At 49.9% G+C, this 25467-nt stretch overlaps 1 protein-coding gene across 1 annotated transcript in view; it reads right to left on the reverse strand.

The window, feature by feature from the left end:
• The window catches only part of GBF1 (golgi brefeldin A resistant guanine nucleotide exchange factor 1), an 89294-nt gene extending 74919 nt beyond the window's left edge, over positions 1–14375 (reverse strand). Inside the window, exons 1-4 of the mRNA XM_056850558.1 lie at positions 14127–14375; positions 13851–13987; positions 11211–11316; positions 5666–5732 (exon numbers count right to left, since the gene is read on the reverse strand). Of these exons, the coding sequence (XP_056706536.1) occupies positions 5666–5732; positions 11211–11316; positions 13851–13987; positions 14127–14375 (559 nt within the window). The remainder of the gene's footprint in view (positions 1–5665; positions 5733–11210; positions 11317–13850; positions 13988–14126) is intronic.
• Between the last annotated feature and the right edge of the window lie 11092 nt (positions 14376–25467).

Consider the following 25467-nt stretch of genomic DNA (forward strand, 5'->3'; position numbering starts at 1 on the left):
GGGGGAGGTTGTTGGGAATTTCCTACATTGTGTAGGGGGTTGGACTAGATGATCCTGGAGGTCCCTTCCAACTCTATGATTCTATTCCAATGCAGAGTTCTTCTTCAATGGCTGTATTTTATGTAACAAAAAAGAGAGAGAAACCACACACTACTGAGCAACACACTCAGTTTAGCCCTCAGAGTCTGGGGCCTGCGTTTTAGAAGGCACTCTATGGACTTCTATTTACCTTTTCCTTACACTGAGGCTGTTATAGGAAAAGGTGTGAAATGATCTCTGATTACTTGTTCACATCTACCACAGAAGCTGTCTTATAAAACAGCCAGGAAACTATTTTGCTACGGAGGCTGAGGGCTGAGCCAGACTGCTTATGATTACTTATGAGAGTGAACACCCTTTAATGCCCGTAGACTATCTATGGCAGGGGTGGGGAACGTCAGGCCCGGGGGCCGTTTAAGGCCCGCGAAATCATTTGGTCTGGCCCTTTGTGGGTCCTGGCAGATCTCTAGCTCAGAAGGATCTAAGGCTGGCGATCCGCCCCCTCCCGCAGACAGGAATAGCCTCTATTCAAGGCAGATGTGAGTTTGTTCTGCCGAGAAAAGGAACCTTCTTCCCCCCCTTGCAGAAGGGTCGTTAGCTATGGAGCTGCTAGGACTGCCCCAGAAACTGTGTTAACCTTTTCCCACCCAGGCCATGGAGAAATGTATTCCCTCTGTACTACAAGAGGGCTGGGGGCGGAAGTGGCAACAATGGAGGGGTTAAAGGGGGCAGGGCCAAAATACGCGGGGGGGGGGGCGAGTTCTTAGCCAGTGAGTCCTCATTTCACCCCTGCAGGTGGAGGTAGCAGGAGCCAGTTGTAGAATCCAGCCCCGACCATGCAGAGGAGGAGCAACTCCGGCGTGTGGCTGGACGGCTACGCCTGGCTGGTGCAACAGACCATCCTGTGCCACTAGGCGGGCGAGTGTGCAAGTGGCTGGATGCCTGCCTGCTTGCCTGCATGCGGGGGGAAGGGTCATCTGGGGCAGCTGCCTGCTTGGGGCTTGGTCGGCTAATTTTTAAGTTGATAATTTTGTATGGCCCCGCGAATGATGTTATAAATATCCAAATGGCCCTTGGAGGAAAAAAGGTTCCCCACCCCCGATCTATGGCTTCTCAAATTCTCAGGCTGACCCTGCTAGCAATAACAAGTTCCAGTGTCAGCTCAGGTAAATCCAGGCTCACATTAAAGGAAGGAGGGGAGCAAAGATGGGTATGCATACCCAAAGCCCCCCACATCGTTTTAGGGGCGATCGTTTTAGGAGCCCTTTTTCAGACGGTTCCACCTTCTGAAATAAGGCAGAGGGACGTTTCTGTGGCTGACCACATTTATGGAATTCTCCCTGATCCGGCACCTTCTCTGATGCATTATTTGAATGTTTTGTAAGCCCTTTTTTGTAGATTCTCTGTCAGAATCTACAAAAGGGAATGAGTAACTAAAGGCTCCTATGGAACCACAGCAATGAATTTCTTTGTGTGTTCGTGTATGCTCCTCTGAAATTAAACCAAAGTTTTTTGGACTTTTTTTATTCCCAATGAAGGTTTTCTTCTTGGGGGGGGGGGTAATTTTAAATCTCAAACCTGAAAGGCTTTTAACCCATGATTTCTAAACTATTGAGTTATAAAGGGATTTTAGTTTGCTTTTAAATTCACATACACATTGGTAGGCTGGCTACTGAAATTTTTTTGCAGGCTAATAACTTTTGTGAACATATTTGGAGGTTGGGTTAGCAACATTACATCATCCAACACCAAAACTGGAAGGCAGCAAAACTGTCAGTCATGCTGAAATGGTCTAGAGTAAACCAACAATACCTGCAACGGTTCTCCCTCTCACCCCCATTTACAACTCTTTCTTTATACATATGGGAAGACACAAAGGTTTTTCTGAAGCCACCAGGTAAAGAATCCATAACTAAGGTGGGGTATTCCTGTGGCATATGTCCCTATGCTCAGACTGGCCCTGTGGCAGATATCTTTCCCTCCCAAATCAGGGCATCCATACATCATTCCTAAATAGTTAAATAACCACAGACTCCAAGGAGGACAAAGGTACTCTACTGCAACATGCCTAACATTTACATTGCCCCTCTCTGCTCATTAAACAGATTTTGGTTAAATAATGAACAAACTGTATTACAGACTCCAATGAGAATTCCAAAATTATAAATCAACTGGTAAAGCTCAGAAGAGATGGAAGAGAATGGGGAGGGGGGAGAGTAATATTGACTAATATAAAGGGCGCAGCTTGAGAAAGGATATTCCTGCCACACCTGATCAAACATAGTCTACAGAGGGGAGAGGAAAAGAGGAACATGAGGAGAAATGAGACAAGGCAGCCAGAAATTTGCATCCAGAACAGATTAAAACAAATTCTGTAGGGACTGAGAAAATACAGAATATATATTACTATAAATGCAAAACTGTTCTAAAAGCTAACTCAAATGTCAAAGATTACTGCTTGAATAAATTTGAATATGAAAGTCATTGCTTCCATAACTTAATGAAGAAACACTGAGGCCAAATCCAGGCAAACTCTGCCCCAATGTTGCCTCTTGAAAGCAGAGGTCTCCAAGCAGGACTCACAAGTAGTCAGCCAGGGTCAGTTGTATCCCCGCCCCCCATGTTTCCAAGACCACTTAAGGAAGGTATTCAAGCCAGTGCTGAGTGAAAGTATTACCCACAGAGGGAGGACATTAAGGCCAACAGTCTTTTCATGAGATATATCTGTAGTGGAAAAATGAACCACTAATTCTACAAGCAGATAATTTAAAACCATCACAACAGAACAAAGGAACATTCCTGAACTAGACAACTATAGTTTTTCTAAACGTTTCCAAGATACAGTGTATTTTCTTGCAAAGCGAATAAAAGTTGTCACCTAGGCTTTTAACTGAGGAGGTGCCAAAGACAGAATTTTATCATCCATCAAAGACCATGCAGTTGGCACATACACCTGACAACACCCATTTTGCATCTCACTCATTTTGCGTGTGCTGAAGTACATCGTCACCTCTGTTATTGTTGCATCACAACAGGTGACAGAAAAAAGAGTGCCAACAAAGAATAAACGCCAGTCAAGTATCAATCAAAAGGACATCCAATCTACTTTATCCCTGAAGAAGCTTGAAACTGAGTTTCTCTTTTCAGATTTCACCCTAGATAACCTTTTCAGTAGACTGTCAACAGAGATGCACATCCAACTCAGTGACTGTGACACACAGGGTAGGATCATAATCATATCTTGTATTTCAAAACATTTTGGATTAATGCACGGTACCCCAGGCCTCTAAGCTACTAATGACGCAAAATATTAAATGTTTATTAAATTATTTTTTTAAAGGATTGGCTGTTCCTGTGCAATGTGTTTTTCAATGCTGGATTCAGCACTAAATATCTGCACATAAAACAACAGAGAACATTAACTTGTTAATTTTTCTTAACAAAAACACCAGCGGCAGAGCTGATATTATGTAAGAATATTATGGGCATCAGACAGAGTGTTGGTGCATTAACGAGCTCACATGTAAGTGACAAATTTTTGATACTTGAAATAGTTGATTCATTAAACAAAATTTACATCCCTAGAAATAACATCAGGTCTTAATCTACTTAACATGTCAGAATTTCTAGCGGTAAAGAGACTGAAAAAAGAAGAGTTTCGCACAACAATGTCTACTCATTTGTCTCTATCCAGTGAAAGAACAGAATCAAGGACCATTCTATTCCATTTCCACGCAGTAAGTATATATGCATTTACAGAACTATTATCTTGGGACCTGGGTGTGGCTTAACAAGGGTTTTTCTTTCTTCAAAGAAAAGGGGCAGTAAGGACAGTTCTCCTTACTGTGTGGCTCCACTCTCTCTGATTTTTGCACATCACGTTTGTTTTCATTTTCCTAAATTACTTTATTTTTTAAAAAATCAACAAAAGCATGAGGGAGAGGTGGGCTGCGATCTTTGTGCTTGGGTACATCAGTGTGAGATCCTGGGGGTGAGGAAGGAATTTTGTGAGAGAGGGGATTACAGTATGTATGTGTGGATTTCCAAGGTGTAATGGACATAAACTGGGTTCTAACCACCTTTCAATTTCAGTTCCCATCTGCAAATGGATTTCTCAGGGGTTCAGTAAACGTAAACCAGGAGGAGACTTAGTAGATGTGCAGCGCTGGTTTATGATGGGATGCATGGCTTTATTTTTGCTCACTATGTGGGTTCGGAGATCAGAAGATAAAGGAATGTGAACCTGTCTAATCCAGTAGAGAGTGCCAGAATTGGTGTGGGGGGGTCGTTTTGTTTTGTTTTGTGGAACCTGCCCTCTTTGAAGTTGTACTATGAATTCAATGAATGGGCTTGGACTACTGTTTAGTAGTTCCTTGCTGGGAAAAGATGGTTTATTACTTAAATTCACAAAAAAACAAATAAATGAATAAAATTTAGTTCCTAATCTGCAAGGTAGATTATGCCGACAAATCCAACACAGACACTGTATGTGGCCTGGATTAATTACTCCTAGCTTTGACCTACTCTGCCCTTTTTCACATTTATACCAGTGTGCCGTCAAGCCGCAGCTGACTTATGGCGACCCCTTTTTGGGGGGGGGGGGTTTCATCTGATTACCTCTTCAGTTCTCTGTCCTGCAGCCAGTCTATGAGTGTTCTGCAATGTTCTGGGATTGACTCTTGTATCGATTTGTCTCTTCAAAGAAAACACGAGCTGGGGGAGGTGGGAGGTACTTAAGTGGATGAAAGAAAATTCCACTGGCCCCTTAAAGACTCGTCACAGCTCTGACTCACAAAAACTTATACTGAAATAAACATTGAGGACTTTAAGGTGTCACTGGACTTTTGCTTTACTTTGCTATAAAAGGATAACACAACCACCCCTTTGCAATCATCATGAAAGACACTGTGTATTTAGCCATATGAGACGAAACTTAAGTGAATGGACACAGATGAGGCGGAGTTCTCAAGTATAATACATGGAAGGGGAAGGCAGAGAAAATGCCAGCTATACAGAAGCACATACATATCACTCAAGGAATCAGAAATGACAGTATGCTATCAAATGAAGATACTGCTGAACGAAGCTACGGCAAGTGGAGGGATACCATGGATACACAACACATCCAGGAATCTTCAATTCCTTGATTATTGCCACGGTTGCTAAGACTAAGATAAAGTTAAGACCTCTTGATGTAAATCCTACTAATGAATAGTTCATTATGATGAGTAATTTTATAGTGTAGTTCATTATTGTAGAAGATATTATGAAATTAATTTGTTATTATGGTTGTGAATTTTATACTATAGCTAGTAATGCAACTGCTTGTGTTTGTTTCTATTTGTGTTGTGATATTATGATTCTGAGTTCATTGTTTGCTATGACTTTGAGTCAATGCAATAAAAGTATTTGATTTGATTTGTCTAATTAGCAGCCAGTTATTGGAGGATCCACTTATCAAAGCAACATCATACAAGATATATTCAGGCAAGAGTGTTATGAAGAATGCAATGTCATGCTGCTACTAATACATCTTACAGGTTTATCAAAAGCCCTATGGTAACCAAGAGCCAGTGTGCTGAATGAGCCCAACTCCACTAGACACAGTATGGATATTAAAGCTTACCAGTTATATTATTGAGAACCTCCTTCAGGATACTGAAGCTGTTCAACAGGGGATCCCGTTCTTCATCCTAAACACAAGAAAAGGTCATTGCTGAGTCAAGTTGTATCCTCAGGCCAAAGGAGGACACAATTTCATCTTCTTTCACAATTAGCGCCTCTGCGAGGCATTTAGGACAGAGAGGTTACCCAGGATTACCTAAAATTAAAACTTGCAGATATAAAATGATTAAAGGGGGGGAAAATAATTTTTCTAATACTGCTCCAGCATTATTTAAAATCCACCTAACCACTGAAATACTTTAAGTGCATTCTGAAGTTCAAAGTATGCTTTATGCTTATCAGTGCCTAAGGAAAGCCCGCATTGAGTTATAACTGGATCAGCAGTGACCCTCGGAACTACTTTCAAAGCCGCAGATCCACTGCTCATTTCCAACTGTCGCTTCCTGGGGCACCTGAGGCTGGTCACCTTCTCTCAGCAAGAACTACCCCAGAGTTGCTGTGAGGTCAAAATGGGGAGAACATGCATGCCATTACAAACTTGCAGGAGAAAAGGTGGATTTTAATCAATAATTTTTTTTCCATTTCAGCATACTAGTCTTGCAAATTAAAAAAAAGAAATGAATGGGTAACCACCCATCTCCCAACATACTTACTTGCATTTCATTGCCCCCCAACTCCAGAGGTCAGAGGGAGAATACGTCCTTCATAGAATCAAAGAGTTGGAAGGGGCCACACAGGCCATCTAGTCCAACCCCCTTCTCAATGCAGGATCAGCCTAGAGCAGGGGTCTGCAAACTGCGGCTCCCGAGCCGCATGCGGCTCTTTGGCCCGTTGAGTGCGGCTCTCTGAACTTGGTTCAGAGCCCCTGCTCTCGCGCCTGCTCGCGCCGGCAGCCGGGCTGTGGAGCCAGCGCGCCTGAGAGAGCGAGCGAGCGAGCAAGGGCAGGCGAGCGGGCGCACTGTCTCTCCCCCCCCCCCCGCCATGGAGAATGGCTAGGTCCCCCATTTCCTTGCCCTCAATGGTTGGGAGGCTAAAGCCTCCCCTCCCCTCTAGCCGCGCGATTGCTGGGCGAGCGGCTCGGCGGTTCCTGCCCCCCCCCCCGCCTATCAGCTGTTGGGCTGTTTGGACTCCGAGGAGGGGAAAGTCCCCCTTCAGAGGCCAGGTCTACCCATTGGCTTCTATGGGCCTCCGGAGGCCAGGTCTACTGCCAAGAAAGCCAATGGGTAGACCTGGCCTCCCAATGGGACTCAGCCGGAGGCCAGGTCTACCAATAGGCTTTTATGGCGGTAGACCAGGCCTCCAGACGAGGACTCCGGACGGGGAGGGGGAAATGGCAGGGACTTACAATTTAATTTTTATCAATAAATAAGATCACTATTAAGTATGATATCAAGTTTTATTCAGTGTACCTATAGTTTAATTAAGACTTAAAACTTTAATTAAAGTTTATTAAGTTAATAAACAGGTATATAGTTTAAGTTTAAAAAATTTGGCTCTCAAAAGAAATCTCAATCGTTGTACTGTTGATATTTGGCTCTTTTGACTAATGAGTTTGCCGACCCCTGGCCTACAGCATCCCTGACAAGTGTTTGTCTAGCTGCTGCTTGAAGACTGCCATAGATGGAGAGCTCACCACCTCTCTAGGCAGCCAGTTCCACTGCTTGACTACTTTCACTGTAATAAAAAAAAAATCCTTAATGTCCAGCCAGTACATTTCCTGTAATTTATACCCATTATTGTGAGTCCTACCCTCTGCTGCCAACAGGAACAGCACCCTGCCCTCCTCTAAGTGACAGCCCTTCAAATATAAGGACAGCAATCCTGTCCCTCCTCAACCTGCTCTTCTCCAGACTGAACATCCCCAACTCCCTCAGCCTTTCCTCATAGAGTTTGGTCTCCAGGCCCCTGATCATCTTTGTTGCTCTCCTCTGCACCCACTCCATTCTGTCCACATCCTTTTTGAATTGAGGCCTCCAGAACTGCACACAGTACTCCAAATGTGCCGACCAATGCGGTGTACAGTGGAACCATGACATCTTGCGATTTGAAACTTACACCTCTGTTGATACACCCCAAGACTGCATTAGCCTTTTTTGCTGCTGCATCACACTGGCTGCTCATATTTAGCTTACAGTCCACCTGTACCCCAAGATCTTGTTCGTACATACTGCTACCCAAGTGCAGAAAGACCCAGATTCTATCCCTTCTACCTCCAGTTAGAAAATATAATGCACCAGGTCAGTCAACAGACTAATAAATTTCACATGGTTGCTGTAAGAAAATAATGAGGTTGTCCATAAACTACTCTGAATTAGAGATGTAAAATTTCTGGAAATTTTGAAGCCATGGGTTGGGGGGGGATGTCCTGTTTCCCCCCCAGAAAAAAAATGGAAATTCTAGCGATAATTGAACTATATGCAATACTTACAGCCCAATCAAGAAGGGGAGGGCAGTTCTGCAGCGGCCGGGAGCACCACAGCCGCACCGCCTCCTTAGAGGCTTCCCGGTGCAGAGGCAAGAAAAGGCATTTTTTAAAAAAATAGAGAAAAATGAGTTTTTTTCAGTTCTTCCCCAACTTTCCAATTTTTCCATCAGAAAAATGGGGGGGGGGGGCGCTCTGTAAAAAAAACTAGGGGGGGAAACAGTGTCCCCCCCCTGAATTTCCCCAGTTTTTTTACTGGGCCTTCACATCTTTACCCTGAGTTCTACGAAGGACAGCCAAGGTACGAATGTCAATAAACAGAAAACTAAGCATTCCCCACCTCTTTCCACCTGTTACCCAAAGCTGTTACCCAAGCCTCAAAGGGCAAAGCAGCTGGGCTTCCTCCACTCTGGTCTTCCCCAGCACACTTATTCTCCACTGGCAACCCATCTGCTTTATGAAGGTCTTTATTAGTATTCATACACCTAGTGATTTACTTCTGACAGCGATAACTTTGCTAGAGAGAAGTCTTCACGCTCAAAGAGGATGACCAGTATCTGTGCAGATTTTGCAACCAGTTGTTCTGATTGTTTGGCATAAATATTAATGCAGAACTTGTATCTGCACTTACAGGGGACAGATAACAATGTCTTAAGTGTTAAACTCCCCCCGTACCGCTGGGTTCTGCACACATCATTTCAGTGCTACTCAAGCAGTGTGCATGATGCTGCTGGCTCCTTCCACACCTGGCCTCAAGACTGCTGCCATTCCTCTGCTGGCAGTAGCCTCACACGCTGGGCACTGAGCGCATACGAGGCTGAGATCTTCCCATCGTCACAGGCTTTTAAGCCCAGGGGAAGGAGGGCAGTGCCAAAGTCCCAGGCTCCAGGCCACCCCAGCAGCAGGAGAAAGGAGGGGCAGAACAATACAAAAGTAGCTGCCTCTTAGCAGGGTACCTGCAAGGCTGGCATGCCACACTTACAATGGCATACACTGGCAGTACTTGTGAAAGAAAATATCAATTCTGTGTTATGGATTTTATAAAGAGATTGCTTGCAATGGTTGTATAAAAATGCAAATATTCATTATGAGCTCCGTTATGTGTCTTTAAAGATAGTTACATAAATATTTTCCATACATGTAGAAACCAGACAGTACCTTTCAAAAAATTTTACTAGAATATTTATGTTTTAAACTGTTTTACATTCCAATATTGGAAACAAAACAAGGTATAAGTTGTTAAATAAATATTTAGCTAAATAAATGTTAAGATTTAATTTGAGAAATACAACTATTTTTTCACAAAGTTTTTGCTTTGGAAATCAGCATGGCCCCCCTGAATCCAACATCAGTGGAATACCCACGCATGCACACAACGCACCAGCCTACAGTGCCCTAAATTTTACTTCCTAGCTTTCATTTTTAATCCTTTGCTCACTACAGTACAAAAATAAAGACAAATACCCATTCCAATCTTAGGCACTTATCCTCAATTTCACATCTATTGATCATCACATACCAACCCTGAGATCTGTGGCTACAGGGTGCTGTAGAAATTATTCATGAAGAATTTCATCTAATTTACATAAGTGTTTTTATCATACCTTTCCCAGGTCCCCAAAAAGGGGGCCATTATGAGAACAAAACAAGGGCCCCAGCAGGTGCCCCTTCCCAATTTCTGGGGATGCCTGCAAAGGTGGCTCTGTTTCTTCTCGTGCAACAGTTCTCAGGAGTCAGAGAAAGCCATCTGGGGCAGCCCCTAGCAGCACCCTCAGAACCTCGGAAGGCGGCTTAGATATTAACCGACAGATCTGTCAACTGAAATATAAGGTTGAGGAGTCAGGATGGCAGGTGACCCACAATGGCTTATTGCTTGACAATCGAAGACGAGGTAAATGGCTGCACTCTGCACAGAATGAGCGGCGATGCCAGGCGGTACAGCAATGTTGCTGGACTTTATAGCTGAGAGCAGCTCTTGACATTCTCTTTCCCTTGTTTGGGGCGGTCAGAGGAACAAGCAGAGCGTCAGTCCTCCTAATAAGTTTGTTGCGTCTGATGCACATATGCAGAGGGGCACATCTGAAGTCGAACTCGTGTGCCACTCCTTTTCCTTGTCATGCTTTGGCTGGGGGCAGAACGAAGGAAGATGGATTTCCTGTTCTCTGTGGAAAAGGGAGTTGACGTAGGTATGAAGGTGGGATCAGGGCACAGAACCACGTACGGGCTGATGTCACCACTGTTAGGAATCAGGTCCTCATGCATATGGTTCCTGAGGGCCATTTAAATTGAAATCCTCCACCCCTCTCCTGCTTATTTCCCTGTAGTTCAAGAATGTGTACTGCTCCCCACAGAGTTCTTTTGGACTCTGATATTGCCCTAGATAAAAGGGAATTATTTTTTGGCAGTTGGACACTTCCCACTTTCCAGAAAGTTCACTCAGCCAGTTTACGAGTTGACTCCTCCTTAGATCCTACCTAGGCTCAGAACACGGAAGGATCTGGGAAGAATAAACAAAGCAATGCAAAGCTGGAGACCAGCTGGAGACCTTAGCCTGACATACAGCCACAGAGACACAGTGAAGAGATTCAGAAGACATAGTGAATAAATCCAGGCCCAACGTGGGGTCCTTGAACTGGGGAGGGAGGGGGATCATCCCCAAAGCCGCCTAAAAAAGGAGCTAAAGTGGACCAAGACTCCATCTGTAATTTAATCCCTTATTTCACCCCCATTTTATTCTCACAACAGCTCTGTGAAGTTATGCTTGAGAGAGAACAACTAGCCCAACTAGCCTTCATGGCTGAGACACTGCAAACACAGCACCACGACGATTTTCATTCCACAATATTCATGATCTGATCGGGAGATATTCAGGATAAGACTGAACACAATATTTAGCTGCAGTCTCCTACACAACAGCTGTCATCCTTCAAACCATTTTGTTAGCCAGACGCCAATCAGGACAGCTGAAGACTCACAGCGGCACACAGGAAGATGCAGCATCTCCTCTTAAAAGGTGTACTGTGGCCATGGAAATTTTCAGTTCCTACAAGTGTGCTTGATTTTGTGAGGAAAAAGGCATCGTACACAATGGATTTTTAAGATCCCCAACTTCCCAATAACTTACCAAGTGTGTGTGAGTGCTCCATCTCGCACTGCGCTTTATGGCTCCCACTACTGTATTGATTTCACCTTGTATAATGTAGATATTTTTATCCACAATCCTGCCAGGCCTAAAATTGAGAAGCTGAATTAGTATCCTTACAAACACACTGCATTTCAATTATTCTCAACCAGAAGGGGGAAAAATGAATATAAACATTTTTTATTACTGTACACAACTGGAACTTGTATGCAAATTTAAGCGAGTCCCTTCTTTTTCTTGACAGCACACAGGCAGAAAGCCAAGTTTTCCTTTCAGATGAACAGATAGCTCAGAAGGAAAGCTGGGACAGGCATTAGCTCACAGTTTTTACAGACATACATAGTCCTGCCTTTAGTGGACATTTCATTAGTTCAGCCTTGAGAATAATTCAGTAAAAAATTTACTAGCCAACTTTTTTTTAAAGTCTCCTGTCTGCTCACAATGAGACCCCAACCCCACCTACCTAAAGAAGAACCAACTGTCTTCTTCAACTAATGAAACCTTGCCAGTCTCGTCTCCTGAAATCAATTAAGCTAATGGCAACATGGATATTTATGTTATTGATTTATTTACAGAATTTGTACCCCACCTTTATGCCCTAACAAGGGCCTCCAGGGCAACTAACAATTTAAAACACACATGATAAAAATCACACTTTAAACCCATTGTCAGGAGCAGGCCATGAGTATGGTATGTGGTAGTGTTGTTGTGCTGCTTCCAGGTGCTGTTGTGCTATTCTGTCCAAGGCCAGTCTAAGCCCCGTGTTTAGTCTTCATAGATTCCCATACTGTAGGAATCGTTGAGTGCTCCTTCCTGCCTGTTGGAGGGGGGGGGGTTGGTGGGGTAACCGGTTATCTCCTTTTGCTCTCCCATATATGCTATGTGCCTTGCCTTTGACCCTTACTAGTGTCCTTTTGAATATGGCTTCTGAAACCTGTCGATTCTAACCAATAAAACTGCTTTCGTGGATTTGCCGTCTGCTGAAATCTGTTTATGGGTTTGCCACAGGGCTAGAGCTTACACCCATTTAAATCAACCCCCAACACACATCATTAAAATAGTTACAAAACAGAGTTAAAATACATAGAAAATATAAAAACAGCAATTAAATCATTGATTAAGAAGGAGGAATCATGGAGGCGATGCCAAACTAAACACCCACTGATGGAAGATGGCAATAGAGGGGGACAGATGAATCTGCCAAAGGAGTCTCAGAGCTTTGGTGCCATCACCACGAAGGCCCTCTCCCAGGTTGCCACCTGCCTAATTGTAAAAGGCAGAGGCACTTGAAAACATTACAAACTCAACCTCTAAGAAATCAGGTTTGGGCAAACACTTGGTGGTGATTTTCCACCAAGAAGTAACGAGGACAAGTTGTGCCCAGTCCTTGGACAAATGACAAAGTTGGCATCTTACCATACAGCCACCTATTACCAGACCGAACGTTTCAAAGGCTGAAAGCATGAGGTCGGGGTCTCTCAGACTGAGAGTAAATCCATTTCCTCAATATCTCTCAGATAACACTTTAGGGATTCACCTTCCCCATATCTTTTGACAACATTCATAGCCATATGAAATCTACAGGGGAAGGAAGGCGGCATGGCCGATCTCGGAAGCTAAGCAGGGTCAGAACTGGGAAGGGAGACCACCAAGGAAGCCTCCGCAGAGGCAGGCAATGGCAAACCACCTCCGCTTCTCAAGTGTCTTGAGAGCCCCTTGGGTGAAGTCGCCATAAGTTGGTGGTGAGTTGACATGAGTTAATGATTCTTGGCAGGTAACCTTTGCAGATCTACTTCAGGCTCCTCTGATAACACTAATTGTTCGGGAGGGGCTGCAGCTCCGTGGAAGGGCCTCTGCTTTCGGCAGGCTGCAGGTCCCAGGTTCGCTCTCCAGTTAAAAAGGACCAGGCTGCAGGTGATGGGAAAGACCCCTTTTTTGCCTGAGACCCTGGGGAGCCGCTGCCGGTCTGAGTAGACAACACTGACCGTGGTGGGCCGGGGGGGGGGTCTGGTTCAGTGTAAAGTGGACGTAAAACTGTAAGGCAGTATTTTACACTCAGACTCTCTTTACACTGAAGAAGATCCAGCAGAGAGCCGGCCGACCCCAACCCCCGACCCACCCCCCAAAACCGGGCGTCCTCCCGGCACTGCCCCGCGAAACCCCCCAAGGGGCGCCCCCGGAGTCCCTCCCTCCCTAGCCCGCTCGGGATCCGCCGTGGCGCCCAAGAGAGGGGCCCCCCGCCCCCCGCCCCCCGCCCCGGGGGTTCCTCAGCGGTTAGAAACCGCCGCCGCCGCCCCCCACCGCCCTCGGCGGCGCTCTCTGGACACTGGGGGGGTGGGGTGGGGGGGGTCTCCTTCCTCCCCCCTTCCCCGTTGGGCGCCTAGGACACGCGTCTGTCTGAGCGCGTCGGGACGTGCCGCCTCACACCCACCCCGCGGAGCGCCAGGAGCAGAGCCGGCCCGGCCCGCCTCCCTCCGCCCAGCCGCGCAGGGGTGCGGGGGGGGGGGCGATGAGCGGCGGGGCCTAGGAAGGATCTGTCTCTCCCCCCACCCCCCCCCCACCCGCGGCCCGGCGGCCGAGGCGGCCTGCGGGGCGGCCAGCTCCGCCCGCTCACTCACTCACTCACTCACCCCTCCATCCACCCGGCGCTCGCGTCGGCCGTGGCGGCGCCTCCGGGCAGCGCCGGGGAGCCTCCTCTGGGCATGGCGGGGGCGGCCCGACCCACCGACCGACCGAGCGGCGGAGGCGCCGCCGAAGCCCTGGGGGGGGAGGGGAGGGGAGGCCCGCGGCGGCGGCCGCCAGAACCGGCTCCGCTGGTCTCACCGACTGACTGACGTGGAGACACGGGCGCACCCTACCGCGCTGGCCAAGGGGGCGGGGACGGCGCCAGCCACCAACCGGCAGCTCGCTCCGCAGCCACAGCCGCTCATCCCACCAATCGGATCGGCCTCTGGAGGGCCTCGCGGGCGGGCACTGAGGCGGGACTCCGAAAGGGGCGGCCGGCCAAAGGGCCAATGGCCGCGAGAGGCCCCTCGCTTGGCAGCGCCGCTTGCCAATGGGAAAGCGCCTCTGGAGGGCGGGCCGGAGGGCCGCGGAGCAAGGGCCAGTCAAGCGTGGTTGAGCGGCACGACGGGGCTCCCGGGGCATTGTGGGGGACGCGGCCGGTCAACGCCGGGGCGGCCGCGCGCTTGGAGGGGGGGGGGCGTCGCAGGCGCGCGCCGGAGCGGGGGGGGGGAGAGGCGGCACTTCCGGCGCGGCCGCCGGTCGCTGTTTCGAGGCGGCTTTTAAAGAATTGTGCGCCCAGACGCCGCACGAGCGGCCGCCGGGGGGGGGGGGTCTCTGCCAGGAACCCTGAAGCACCCCGCCCCCCCAAACGCCCCCCCGCGGGGTCTCTCTCTCTCTCTCTCTCTCCGCCGCCCGCCCTTCGCTTCAGCGATAACCGAGAAGCGCAAAGCGCCCCCCCCCCGACACACACACCCCCCTTTTCCTTTTGAGATCTCCGGCTTAAAATCTTCCTAAATGGCAAAACGTGGAGGATAAGACCACCCCCCTCCTCACCACGGGCTGTTTCTGTGACAAAGGTTTTCAACTGCTGTTTTTGGGTCTTCCTACCTGATTTAATTGGTTTAATGACACTTGTTTCGGGAGGAGTCGGTTTTAATGGTGTTTAAATGTGATTTTATTTTGTACATTTTAAATCGTTAGCCGCCCTTGTAAGGGCAGAAAGGTAGGATATAAATGAATTTTATCAAGAATAATAATTAATAATAATAAGTGTCTTTATGTTGATCGTGTCTTTTTCACACTATTTATGTCCTTTACAATTTACAAGAAGATGGTGGTTAAAATACTACCAAAATAAGTACCACAAAAAACCATCCTAAGCCCAATAAAGCTAGCATCAGAGAGAAATAAGAACCGCCCGGGTGACGCAGGAGCCCGTCTTCACGGCTCTGTCCAGTTTCCTCCCTGGCCCACACAACTTAGCATCTGGGTTGCCTGGGCAGGAGAGTTGCCAACCTTCAGGTGGGGCCTGGAGTTCTCCCCCCACCCCACCCCCGAATTACAACTGATCTCCAGGCTGCACAGATCAGGTTCCCCTGGAGAAAACGGCAGCTTTGGAGGGCGGACTCTGGCCTCGCAATCCCTGCCAGGGCCCCTCCCCAAACTCCACCTTCTCCAGTTACGACCCAAATCTCCAGGAATTTCCCATCCCTGAGTTGGCAACGTTACCTATTATTCATTGCAGGCTGCCATTGGCTGCTGCATCTGGGTTGGAGGATTGGGTTGAGTTTTAAGATAGCCTTTTTGTATTTTAAGTTTAAACCTGACGTTGAAAGAGAAGTCTAAGTGCTGTTTCTTATGCAACAATTCTGAAACATAGGAAAGCACCATGAACTTGAGAAAGACTGCTTAAGTCGACATGCAATCATCTTGCAGAAATTCTAGAAGGAATCCTGTCTCTCAACACTGCTGCATTTCAAGGGAAGGTGTATTGAATAAGTAGGATAATAATTAGAAACTATCTGTAGCTCTTTCTTGGCAGAATAACCTCAGAGTCAATCTCTGTGTTAAGTGCTGTCAAGTTGCTTCCAACTCATGGCGACCTTATGAATGAAAGTCCTCCAAAATGTCCTATCTTTTTTTTCTCATCACGAAATACAGAATATAACCAAAACGAAACTAAAATTAGATCCCAAATACTTTCTATTGAGTATAATACCTTCTGACTTGCCCCCAAGATGCTAAGACATCTTTAAATATGCCACAACAGCTGCCAGAATTGTATTGGCAAGCATCTGGAAACAAGCATCTATACCCGATATAAGAGAGTGGAAGGATAAAATGCTTGATTATGCTAATATGGCCAAAATGACCTTTATGATGAACCTTTCCACTAACGAAACAGTAGAACAATTCAACGAAAAATGGCAGTTATTATACGATTACATATCAACAAATTTGTAGATATATGCAATATAGTACTAGAAAAGAATCAATTATTACTTAATCCATTAATTCAATAGTATAATACATTGTGTATATTGTTGAAGATAGCTTAAGCAGTAAATGTTTAGTTAAACTTGGCGGATATTTTTTTAAAAAAATTTTTTTGCATCTATTAGCTTGAAACAATTTTATGCTCTTTTTGCTTAGATTTATGTTTACGCTTTTGTCAACGCAGACGGATTGTCTTCCCCCTACCTTTCCTTTCTGTATCCCCTTATTAAAAATACAAATAAAAAATTATTTAAAAAGCAAAACAAAAAAACAAAATGTCCTATCTTTGACAGCCTTGCTCAGATCTTGCAAATTGAAGGCTGTTGCTTCCTTTATTGAGTCAATCCACCTCTTGTTGGGTCTCCCTCTTTTCCTGCTGCCCTCAACTTTTCCTAGCATGACTGTCTTTTCCAGTGACTCTTGTCGTCTCATGGCGTGACCAAAATACGACAGCCTCAGTTTAGTCATTTTTGCTTCTAGGGTCAGTTCAGGCTTGATTTGGCAGTCCACAGAATCCGTCACACTCTCCTCCAACACCACATTTCAAAGGAATCTGTTTTCTTCCTGTCAGCTTTCTTCACTGTCCAGCTTTAACACCCATACATAGTAATAGGGAACACGATGGCATGAATTAATCTCTAGTCTTGGTGGCCAGTGACACATCCTTACACTTCAAAATATTTTCTAGCTCCTTCATGGCTGCCCTTCCCAGTCTCAATCTCCTTCCGATTTCTTGGCTGCACTCTCCCTTTTGGTTGATGGTAGAGCCAAGGAATAGAAAGTCTTGAACAATTTCAATTTCCTCATTGTCAACCTTAAAAGTTGTGTAATTCTCCTGTAGTCATTACTTTTGTTTTCTTGATGTTCAGCTGTAGTCTTGCTTTGGCACTTTCTCTTTTAACTTTCAGCAGTAGTCGTTTCAAATCTTCACTATTTTCTGCCAATAATGTCGTGTCATCAGCATATCTCAAATTATTAATATTCTTCCAATTTTCACTCCACCTTCATCTAAAACTAATCCAGCTTTCCTAATTATATGTTCTGCATATAGATTGAAGAGATAGGGAGATAAAATACATAGTCGATCTACACATCACATTTTTCCAGTGTTCATTTTAAAAGACTTCTTTTCTTTTGCAAAACCATCAGACAAACCTTCTTTTTCAAGGAAGAGAATGTTGGGATAGGAGTGGGGGATGGGGAGGGGCTCGCCATGGAAAGTGGACAAGCTGCTGTGGGAGAAGCTGTCGCTCAGATGAAGGACTTCGCCTCCCAAGCAGGTGATATAGTTGTTGCTCTGCACAAGGGCAGCCTAAAAAATACTGACCATTGCACCCCTTATGTCCGAAAGTGTATTCTTTGGTGGTTGGCTGACACTCCGGACTTAGGTCTCATCCATACTGGCCACTACCAACACTTTCCCCTGCATCCCTCCCTCCCTCCCACCTGATTACCACCTGAGATGAGTGGGGTTGCCACCTGGCACAACTCACCCCATGCATACAGTCCCTGAATTCAAACTACTTTATTTGCTGTCAAATCACAGCTGACCTATGGGGACCCCATAGGGTTTTCAAGGCAAGAATATTTGGAGGTGGTTTGCCACTGCCTCTCTCTGCGTCACGACTCTGGTATTCCTTGGAGGTCTCTCATCCAAATACTGGTCAGGGCTGAGAGTGTGACTGGCCCAAGGTCACCCAGCAAGCTTCCATGGCACGAGTGGGGATCTGAATCTGGGTCTCCCAGATCCTAGTTCAACACCTTAACCACCACACCACACTGGCTCACTTGTATTCAAATACCAAACAAATGGAGGAGAGGAGAATAGCCAAGCTGTTCCTCCTTGCACCTCCCTGTCCATGCAGCAAAGTTGTGCTGCCAATCAAGACCATTCCTCTACGCCAGAAGACATGCAGGTTCAGGCATGGATGACCAGGGCCAAGAGAGTTCCTTCATTCATAATTCTTCACAGGATCTGATCCAAGTACCTGAAAAAATGAGGACCCCAAAGGAAGAGTGTATCATTTCCTCATGATGCATTCGCCAACAGAAAAGCAGAACCTACAAGGTATCTTCAGTTCAGGCCTGCCAAAACTAGCATGACCGGGGGTGGGAAATTGCTGTTATGAATGGTTATAAAGGGCTGGAACCCCCCCCCCCATCTGTTGTACCAGTTTTTGTTCTTTAAAAGGCTTATGCAGCTCCATTGTGCCACTTAAAGGTTCAGGGTGCCTGTTTAATACATAGGGGGCACTCAAGGGATTGTATTATTCCTCAGTATGATATGATGGGAAACTAGTGGACAATATTCATATAGGAACAAATATTCCACTTTTCTAACACCAATGTGGCATTCAAGGTGCTTTACAAAAATTAACATAATAAGTCAAACAAATGAAGACCAAACACAGAAGAGTCAAGGTAGCAGAGTAACATAAACACAGCAAATAAAACCATGGATGAAAACAACACTAAAGCCCACGGAACAGGGGGCAGTAGAGAAAAGCACACCAAAGCACTCTCCTGGCTGTAAAACACTCGCAAAAACGTGGAAACAAACAACATTTACTCTAAACGCCTGTCCACAACAGGGTTCCTCCCCACCCTCAGCCCAGAAGCAAAGGGGCCAGAAGAATTTCCATGGAGGAAACCCTTACACGCTAAGGAAGTCCTGCCCATGTGCCAAACCGTTTCACCCAGGAAGGGCTGGCTTTCTGCCTCCCCTTCTCTGTACAAGCGCAGTTTGTTAGTTTCAACATGGCAAGGATGCCTCATAATTTTAGTAGCTGTTCATTATTACTAGGAATCTTATTTTGTGTCCCATGAGGATATAATTCCTGCTCTGATTATCATATTGTGAAAAAATAAAGCAGAGGCCGCTGGTTAGAGGTGGGCGTCTGTCACTGCAGCAGGCATTTCAGATCATGTGTGATTTAGGGTTGTGCATATTGATAAACCCAAATAGAAAATAAACCTGAAATTAGCTGTTTCAGCAATATTCGGGTTTCAGTTTTACTGAATACCAAAACCTGGGTATAAAGCCGAAGACCAATAGCCAATCACCAAATCAGCCGAATAGGCTTTTCCCTATGGGATGTTTTATGAGCTCCGGAGAAGGGATTTTTGGAGGCAGAGTTCCCAAATTTTCAGGGTAGCTTCAAGGGACTCTCCTTGCATGAACCCCATAGTGTGGTGAAGATTGGGTCAGGGGGTCCAATTTTATGGGGTCCTGAAGGGGTCACCCCCTCCTCTATAGAGAAGCATTGTAAACTTTACCATACTTCTCTATGGAGGAGGGGGAGTGACCCCTTCTGGACCCCATAAAATTAGACCCCCCCTGTCCCAAACTTTACCAAACTTTCGGGTTTGCAGGCCCATTGCATGTATTCACGGGGAACTGAGTTTTCCCATGACTCTTTGGCAAGGAAGCAGCCATTACGGACTGTGAAAAGTCTTTTAAAAATTATCCGGGGGTGGGGACATTTTTGGGAACTCTACCTCCAAAAATGCCCCCACAGGAGCTTTGGGAAAAAATTCCCTATGCACTATAATGGAGCCAAATTTCTTTGGTAAAGGCTGAAATAAAGCTGAGATACCCCTTTGACTGTTTGGGTATTCGGTTTATTCCAGGTTACCGAAAAAAATCAGGCCCAGTAGACCCAAAAAAATTTTTTATTTTTTTTCCACAACCTTGGTGATTATGCCCCAGAGAACAGCGTTTGTGGCCAACTCATTCATTTTACATGCTCACTGTTATCTAAATTACTGAACATACTTGTGTGTCCAAAGTCCAGCATGAGCCAGTCACACACTCTAAGCCTAAACTACCTCACTGGGTTGTTGTGGGGATAAAATGGTGGAGAGGAGAATGATGTAAGCTTCTTTGGGTTCCCAAGAGTGAGAAAGTGGGGTCACAACAGAAATAAACAATAGTAAGACTTCTAGAACATGAGGTGCCCTATGGGTCTTCCAAGAGCAAAGTGGTATAATTCCTGAAAGGGGGGGGCGGGCTTTGACAGTGTGCAAACTTCAGTCCTCTATGCAGGCTCCTTATGTGGCCGTCCCGGCAGGGCGGCTGGGAATATAAATGAGACGTGGGCTTGGGAAATTCCTGGAGATTTTGGGGATAGAGCTTGAGGAGGGCAGGGAGCTCAGTGGGGTACAATGCCGTAGAGTTCCCCCCCCCCTCCAAAGCTACCATTTTCTCCAGGGAACTGATCTCTGTCATCTGGAGAACAGTTGCAATTCTGGGAAACCTCAGGACCCATCTGGAGGTTGGCAACCCTACCTGAGAGCAACTCAGTTCACACCGGCAGGAGGAGGCCCCCGGCCCCGGAGAGCGTGGGGTAGACATGGCTCCCCTGTGCGGAGGAGGGGGCCATCCTCGGATGGACGGCAGGGCCAAGCTTTCCCTTCTTAGCTGGCTCTGCCGGTGTCCTGTCTGCAGGAACGTTTCCCTTGGGGGGGGGAGGGGAGGGGAGGGGAGGGGGGGAGGCCACCCCCCAGAGGGGTCTCCCGCCGCCTTCTCCCCCCTGCTGCGGTGGCCCGTGTGCCGCCTTCCCACTCCGCCGAAGAGCCCAAGAGGCGGCGCGCCGGGGCCCCAGGAGGGCGAGCGTGGCCGCCTCGGGCCGCTGGCGGCTCGCCTCGACGGACGCTGCGCGCCGGCCGGCTGCGGCGCCCAGCCCGGCCCCGGCCTCCCTGCCGCTTCCTCGCCTGGCCTGCGCCGGCCGCCCGGCCGCCCAAGACCCCCGCCGGTCCCTCCTTGCAGGGGCGGGGCGGGGCGGGGCGGGGCGGCGGCGACGGGGCGGGCTGGAGGCGCGCGTTGGTGGCGGGCAGCTGGCGGGGCGCGCCGCGCCGCGGGCCTCATCCATAAAGGCAATGGGCCGCCCGCCGGGCCCCCACTCCGCGCCGCCGCCCGCCCACGCGCCACAGCTCCGCCGGCGCGCACCTGGAGGCCGGCAGGCGGGCGGGCGGGCGGGCGAGCTCGCGGCGGCGGCGGCGGCTCTCGGCCCGCGGCGGCGGCGGCGTCGGGTGGGCCCTCTGTCGTGGGAGCGGGGGGCGGGCAGGGGAAGCCGCCTGGCCTCCTGGGCCGTCGAGGTTCAGCGCCCTGGGAGCCGAGCGCGGCGCCTGCCCACCCAGCACGAGGCGGTGAGTGGCGCGGACGCGGCACGACTCGCGACGCCGGGAGTCTGCGGCTGGCCGTCGGGGCGGCGCGGCGGGGCGGCGGGGGGGAGCGAGGGGCCTGGGCAGCCGCGGGGCGGGGGGGGGCGACCCGACGGCCCTTGTGGTTCCGCCGTGCTGGCGATGGGAGCCGACGAAGGCGGCGGCGCGCGGGAGCCCGACGGCTGGGGCGCAGGTGGGCGGCGGGCCGGGGGGGGCAGCCCGAGCCCGCGGCAGCCGCCCTCCCTTCCCCCCCTTCCCCCCCCCGCGCGCCCGGGGGCGGATCGACGAGCCGCTTTTGGGCGCCGCGGGCCTTGGAGGGCGCCGGCGGAGAAGGGCGCGGGGCGGCGCGGGGCGGCCGCTTGGGGGCCAAGCCTGGCGGCCCCTTCGGACGCGGCTCCCATGGCCGGGGGCGGGCAAGGCGAGGCGCCCCGTTTCGCCCGCGCCTCTTGCTGGGGCGGGAAGGCGCCTGTGGGCCGAGGAAACGGGGCCCCCCGGGGGCCACGAGGGGCTCCGAAGGGGGGCCGCGGGGGGGAGGGTGGCGGCGTGTGGGTCGGGCGTGTTGCGGGCAGCGGAAGCGGCGCCCCGGCCGCCCAGAGCCGCCTGGCCTCCTCGGCCGTCGAGGTTCAGCGGGCGCGGGAGGCCTGGGCGGGTCTGGCTGCCGGCGCGGGGGGTCCGGGGGGGCGGGCGGGGGTCCGGGGAGCCCAGGCGGCGGCGGCGGCGGCGCTGCTTGGCGGGCGCTGGGCCGCTGGGCGCGGATCTTTCCCCGGGCAGTGGGGGCGACGTCGGGGCGCCTGCTTCGGCCGCCGCCGCCGCCGCCCTTCTGCCCGCCTGGCCCCGGCCGGAGTCCCGGGGGGTGGGGGGGGACCAACGACGCGAGCGGCGGGGCTCGGCAAAGCTGCTCCGGGCGAAGCGGGCGGCCGGGCCGGGGGGGGGAGCCCGCTGCCCCGGGCCTCTGGCGCAGCCCCGCCGGGGCGTCCCGCGCGGTCGGCGCTCCTTTGCTCCCCCGCGCCCGAGCGAGCGAGCGGCGGCGGCGAGGCGTGCGGCGGGGCAGCAACGCGGGCGGGCGGGCGGCCCGACGGCCAGTCGGCTTCCCGTGCAGCCAGCCCAGGCTCGGCCGAGGGCGCCTGGCCGGTGGCCCCGGGACGGCTGGCGGCGCGGGTCGGCGGGTTGGCCGGCGGCGCGGGCCCGCCGCCGCAGCTTGGGCTCGGAGGCGGTGCGCGCGTCTCGCAGGCAGGGCCCGAAGGAGCTGCTTGCCCGCGCCGGGCTGGCGAGGCGGGCAGGGAGGCCCCCGGGCCCTGCCCTTCTCTCCCGGGGACGGAAGGGCTTCTGTTCCTTGCCTGCGGTTTTCGGGGCCGACTTCCCCCCCCGCCGCCGCCGCCGCCGCCGCCGGCGGGGGCTCGCTGCCTTGGCCCCCTGACCAGGCTAGGCTGGTCGCCTCAGAAGTTCAGCAGGCTCGACCCTGGCAAGGGTTTGCATGGGACACCCCCCCCCCCAGGGAATCCCAGGGGCCTGAGGTGGAGGCGGGTGATGGCCAACCACACCTCGGAACGTCTCTTGCCTCGAAAGCCCCTTGCTGGCGTCGCCATCAGTCTGCTGTGACTGGGGGGGGGGGGGGAGCCGCCTTCGGTCCAGAGCCTTGTTATGCTAGAACGGAAAATCAGAAGGCTTTAAAGGGGTCCCAGGCCTGGGGGGGGGGGGTTGGGTTGCAGTCTGGCTTTCCTCTGCTGATGTTCTAGGGCTGCTGTGAACCCTCTGGACTAGAAAGAGAAGAAGAAGAAGAAAAGTTGGTTTTTATACACCGACTTTCTCTGCCACTTAAGGGAGAATCAAACCGGCTTCCAATCCCTTCTCCTCCTCACAACAGACACCCTGTGAGGTCGGTGAGGCTGAGAGAACATGACTTGCCCAAGGTCACCCGGCTGGCTTCGTGTGGAGGAGTGGGGAAACAGATCCAATTCGCCAGATTAGCCTCCGCAGCTCATGTGGAGGAGTGGGGGAATCGAACCCCGTTCTCCAGATTAGACTCCACTGCTCCAAGGAGCATTGGGGGCCCGCCGGGCCTGATCCAGCCCTTGCCAGAATCACCGGGACCCCTCTGCCGCTTTGACGGCTGCATCCGTGAAGGAGGTAGTTAGTGAAGGACTAGAAGGCTCCGCTAGTGGGTCGTGGTTGTCCAAATCCTCCCCGGAAGCCCACAGCCGTCCCTTCCAGCCCTTGACAGCATTGCTGCGCTATTCCTACCCACTCCGTTCTCAGTCCCTCATGCTTGGCTATTCAGGGTGTCTACTGTAAGCCCAGGTTGTGGGGGAGATGCCTGCCTAATGCTGTTTAATGTACTCCCTCCCCATTAATAAACTGCCCTCTTGAAGCTGAGCATTTCCTCTTGAAGCTGAGCATTTTGCAGTTCAGGGTAAAAGAGAACAAAACATTTACCGCAAAGAAAACTTAAGACAGAATGAAAATCACCCAAACAGCAAAACTTGGCTTAATAGTCTGTTTTGTTTTGATTATGCTCATGAAAGCCCTGGGGTGCTTGCAAGGTTGCGGGGCCCTGAGTTCCAGTTGCATTCAACAGTCCACTGTGGTCTCCAGGCCAGCCAGGCACAGCTGCAAGCGTGTGTGCCCCCCCCACCCCCGTTCCTCTTGGCCCCAGGTAAGGCCACAGTGAAGTCAGGCCAAGGGGTTAAGGGAAGTCTCACAGTAGTCAAAAGTGTCACTATGTGGCATGTAACCCCCTCTCCCAGCATTTATTTTTGTGTGAAAAGCAGCTGTCAGCTTGAGTAGAGGAATCTCACAGGCGGAAAAACAGTGTGTGTGTGTGGGGGGGGATTTTGAAGAGAATTGGTTCAGCAGCCTCTTGTACAACCCATTGCCTCACTTAACGAGATAAGGCCAGCGTGGTGTGGTGGTGAAGAGCGGTGGTTTGGAACGGTGGACTCTGATCTGGAGAATGGGGTTTGATTCCTCCACATGAGCAGTGGAGGCTAATCTGGAGAACCGGGTTGGCTTCCCCATTCCTCCATATGAAGCCAGCTGGGTGACCTTGGGCTAGTCACAGCTCTCTCAGCCCTACTTACCTCACAGGGTGTCTGTTGTGGGGAAGGGAAGGTGCTTGTAAGTCGGTTTGATTCTCCCTTAAGTGGTAGAGAAAGTCAGCATATAAAAACCAACTCTTTTTCTTCTCTTCTAAAATCAGCTGCCCCTTGCAGTTTCTTTTAATTTAAAAATATTGGTATTGGTAAATATATTGGTATTGGTAAATTTATATTGGTAAATATAAAAAAATATATTTTTTTTTTTCAAGCAAGTCCACCGGTTTAGGATTTCCCTGTTTAAGTAGTAATGAAAACCAGTTGGGTGTCACAACTCCATCCTGCAAAAGCAAACCAGATGGAAATGCTGGGTTCAAAACAGAACCAGCTCATAGAATCATAGAGTTGGAAGGGGCCATAGAGGCCATCTAGTCCAACCCGCCTGCTCAATGCAAGATCAGCCTAGAGCCGTGTTGGCGAACCTATGGCAGGCGTGCCGGAGGCCGCACGCCGAGCCTTCTCTGTGGGCATGCGCGGACCCGTCGCGTCTGCCTAGGGCTGTGCCGTGTTGCCGTGGTGAGGGCGCTGAGGGCAGTGCTCCTTCTCCCCAAGTGTGCGCTGGCGCCCTCCCTCTCTCTCAGCTGAGCTGGCTGCAGCTCAGCTGTTTGTCGGGGCCCCGCCCGTCTTCAGTTTGGACCGGGAGGCTGTGGCCGAGCACCTTGCCACGCCCCCCCTCTCAGCTGAGCTGCGGGGGCCCTGCACATCTTCAGTTTGTCTGGGGCCCCGCCCGTCTAAAAAAGCATTTAGAAAATTCTACAACATTTGCAGACAATCCTACAAGCCATCAGGAAATCTACAAGGAATTTTCTAGCACTGTAGCAGCTGCAAAGGTGGATTTTAGTAACAGATTTTTACAGTTCCGTAAGATGGAGACAACCCTGTGTTTTTACTTCTCCAGGTAAGCCAAATTTGAAGAACTTGATCTTTCCTGCCTACACTGGTTAGATTTAGAAAATCTGGAAATGGAGCTAATAGAATTTCAA

Source organism: Euleptes europaea, chromosome 5, assembly GCF_029931775.1.
Source record: "Euleptes europaea isolate rEulEur1 chromosome 5, rEulEur1.hap1, whole genome shotgun sequence".
Lineage (NCBI taxonomy): Eukaryota > Metazoa > Chordata > Lepidosauria > Squamata > Sphaerodactylidae > Euleptes > Euleptes europaea.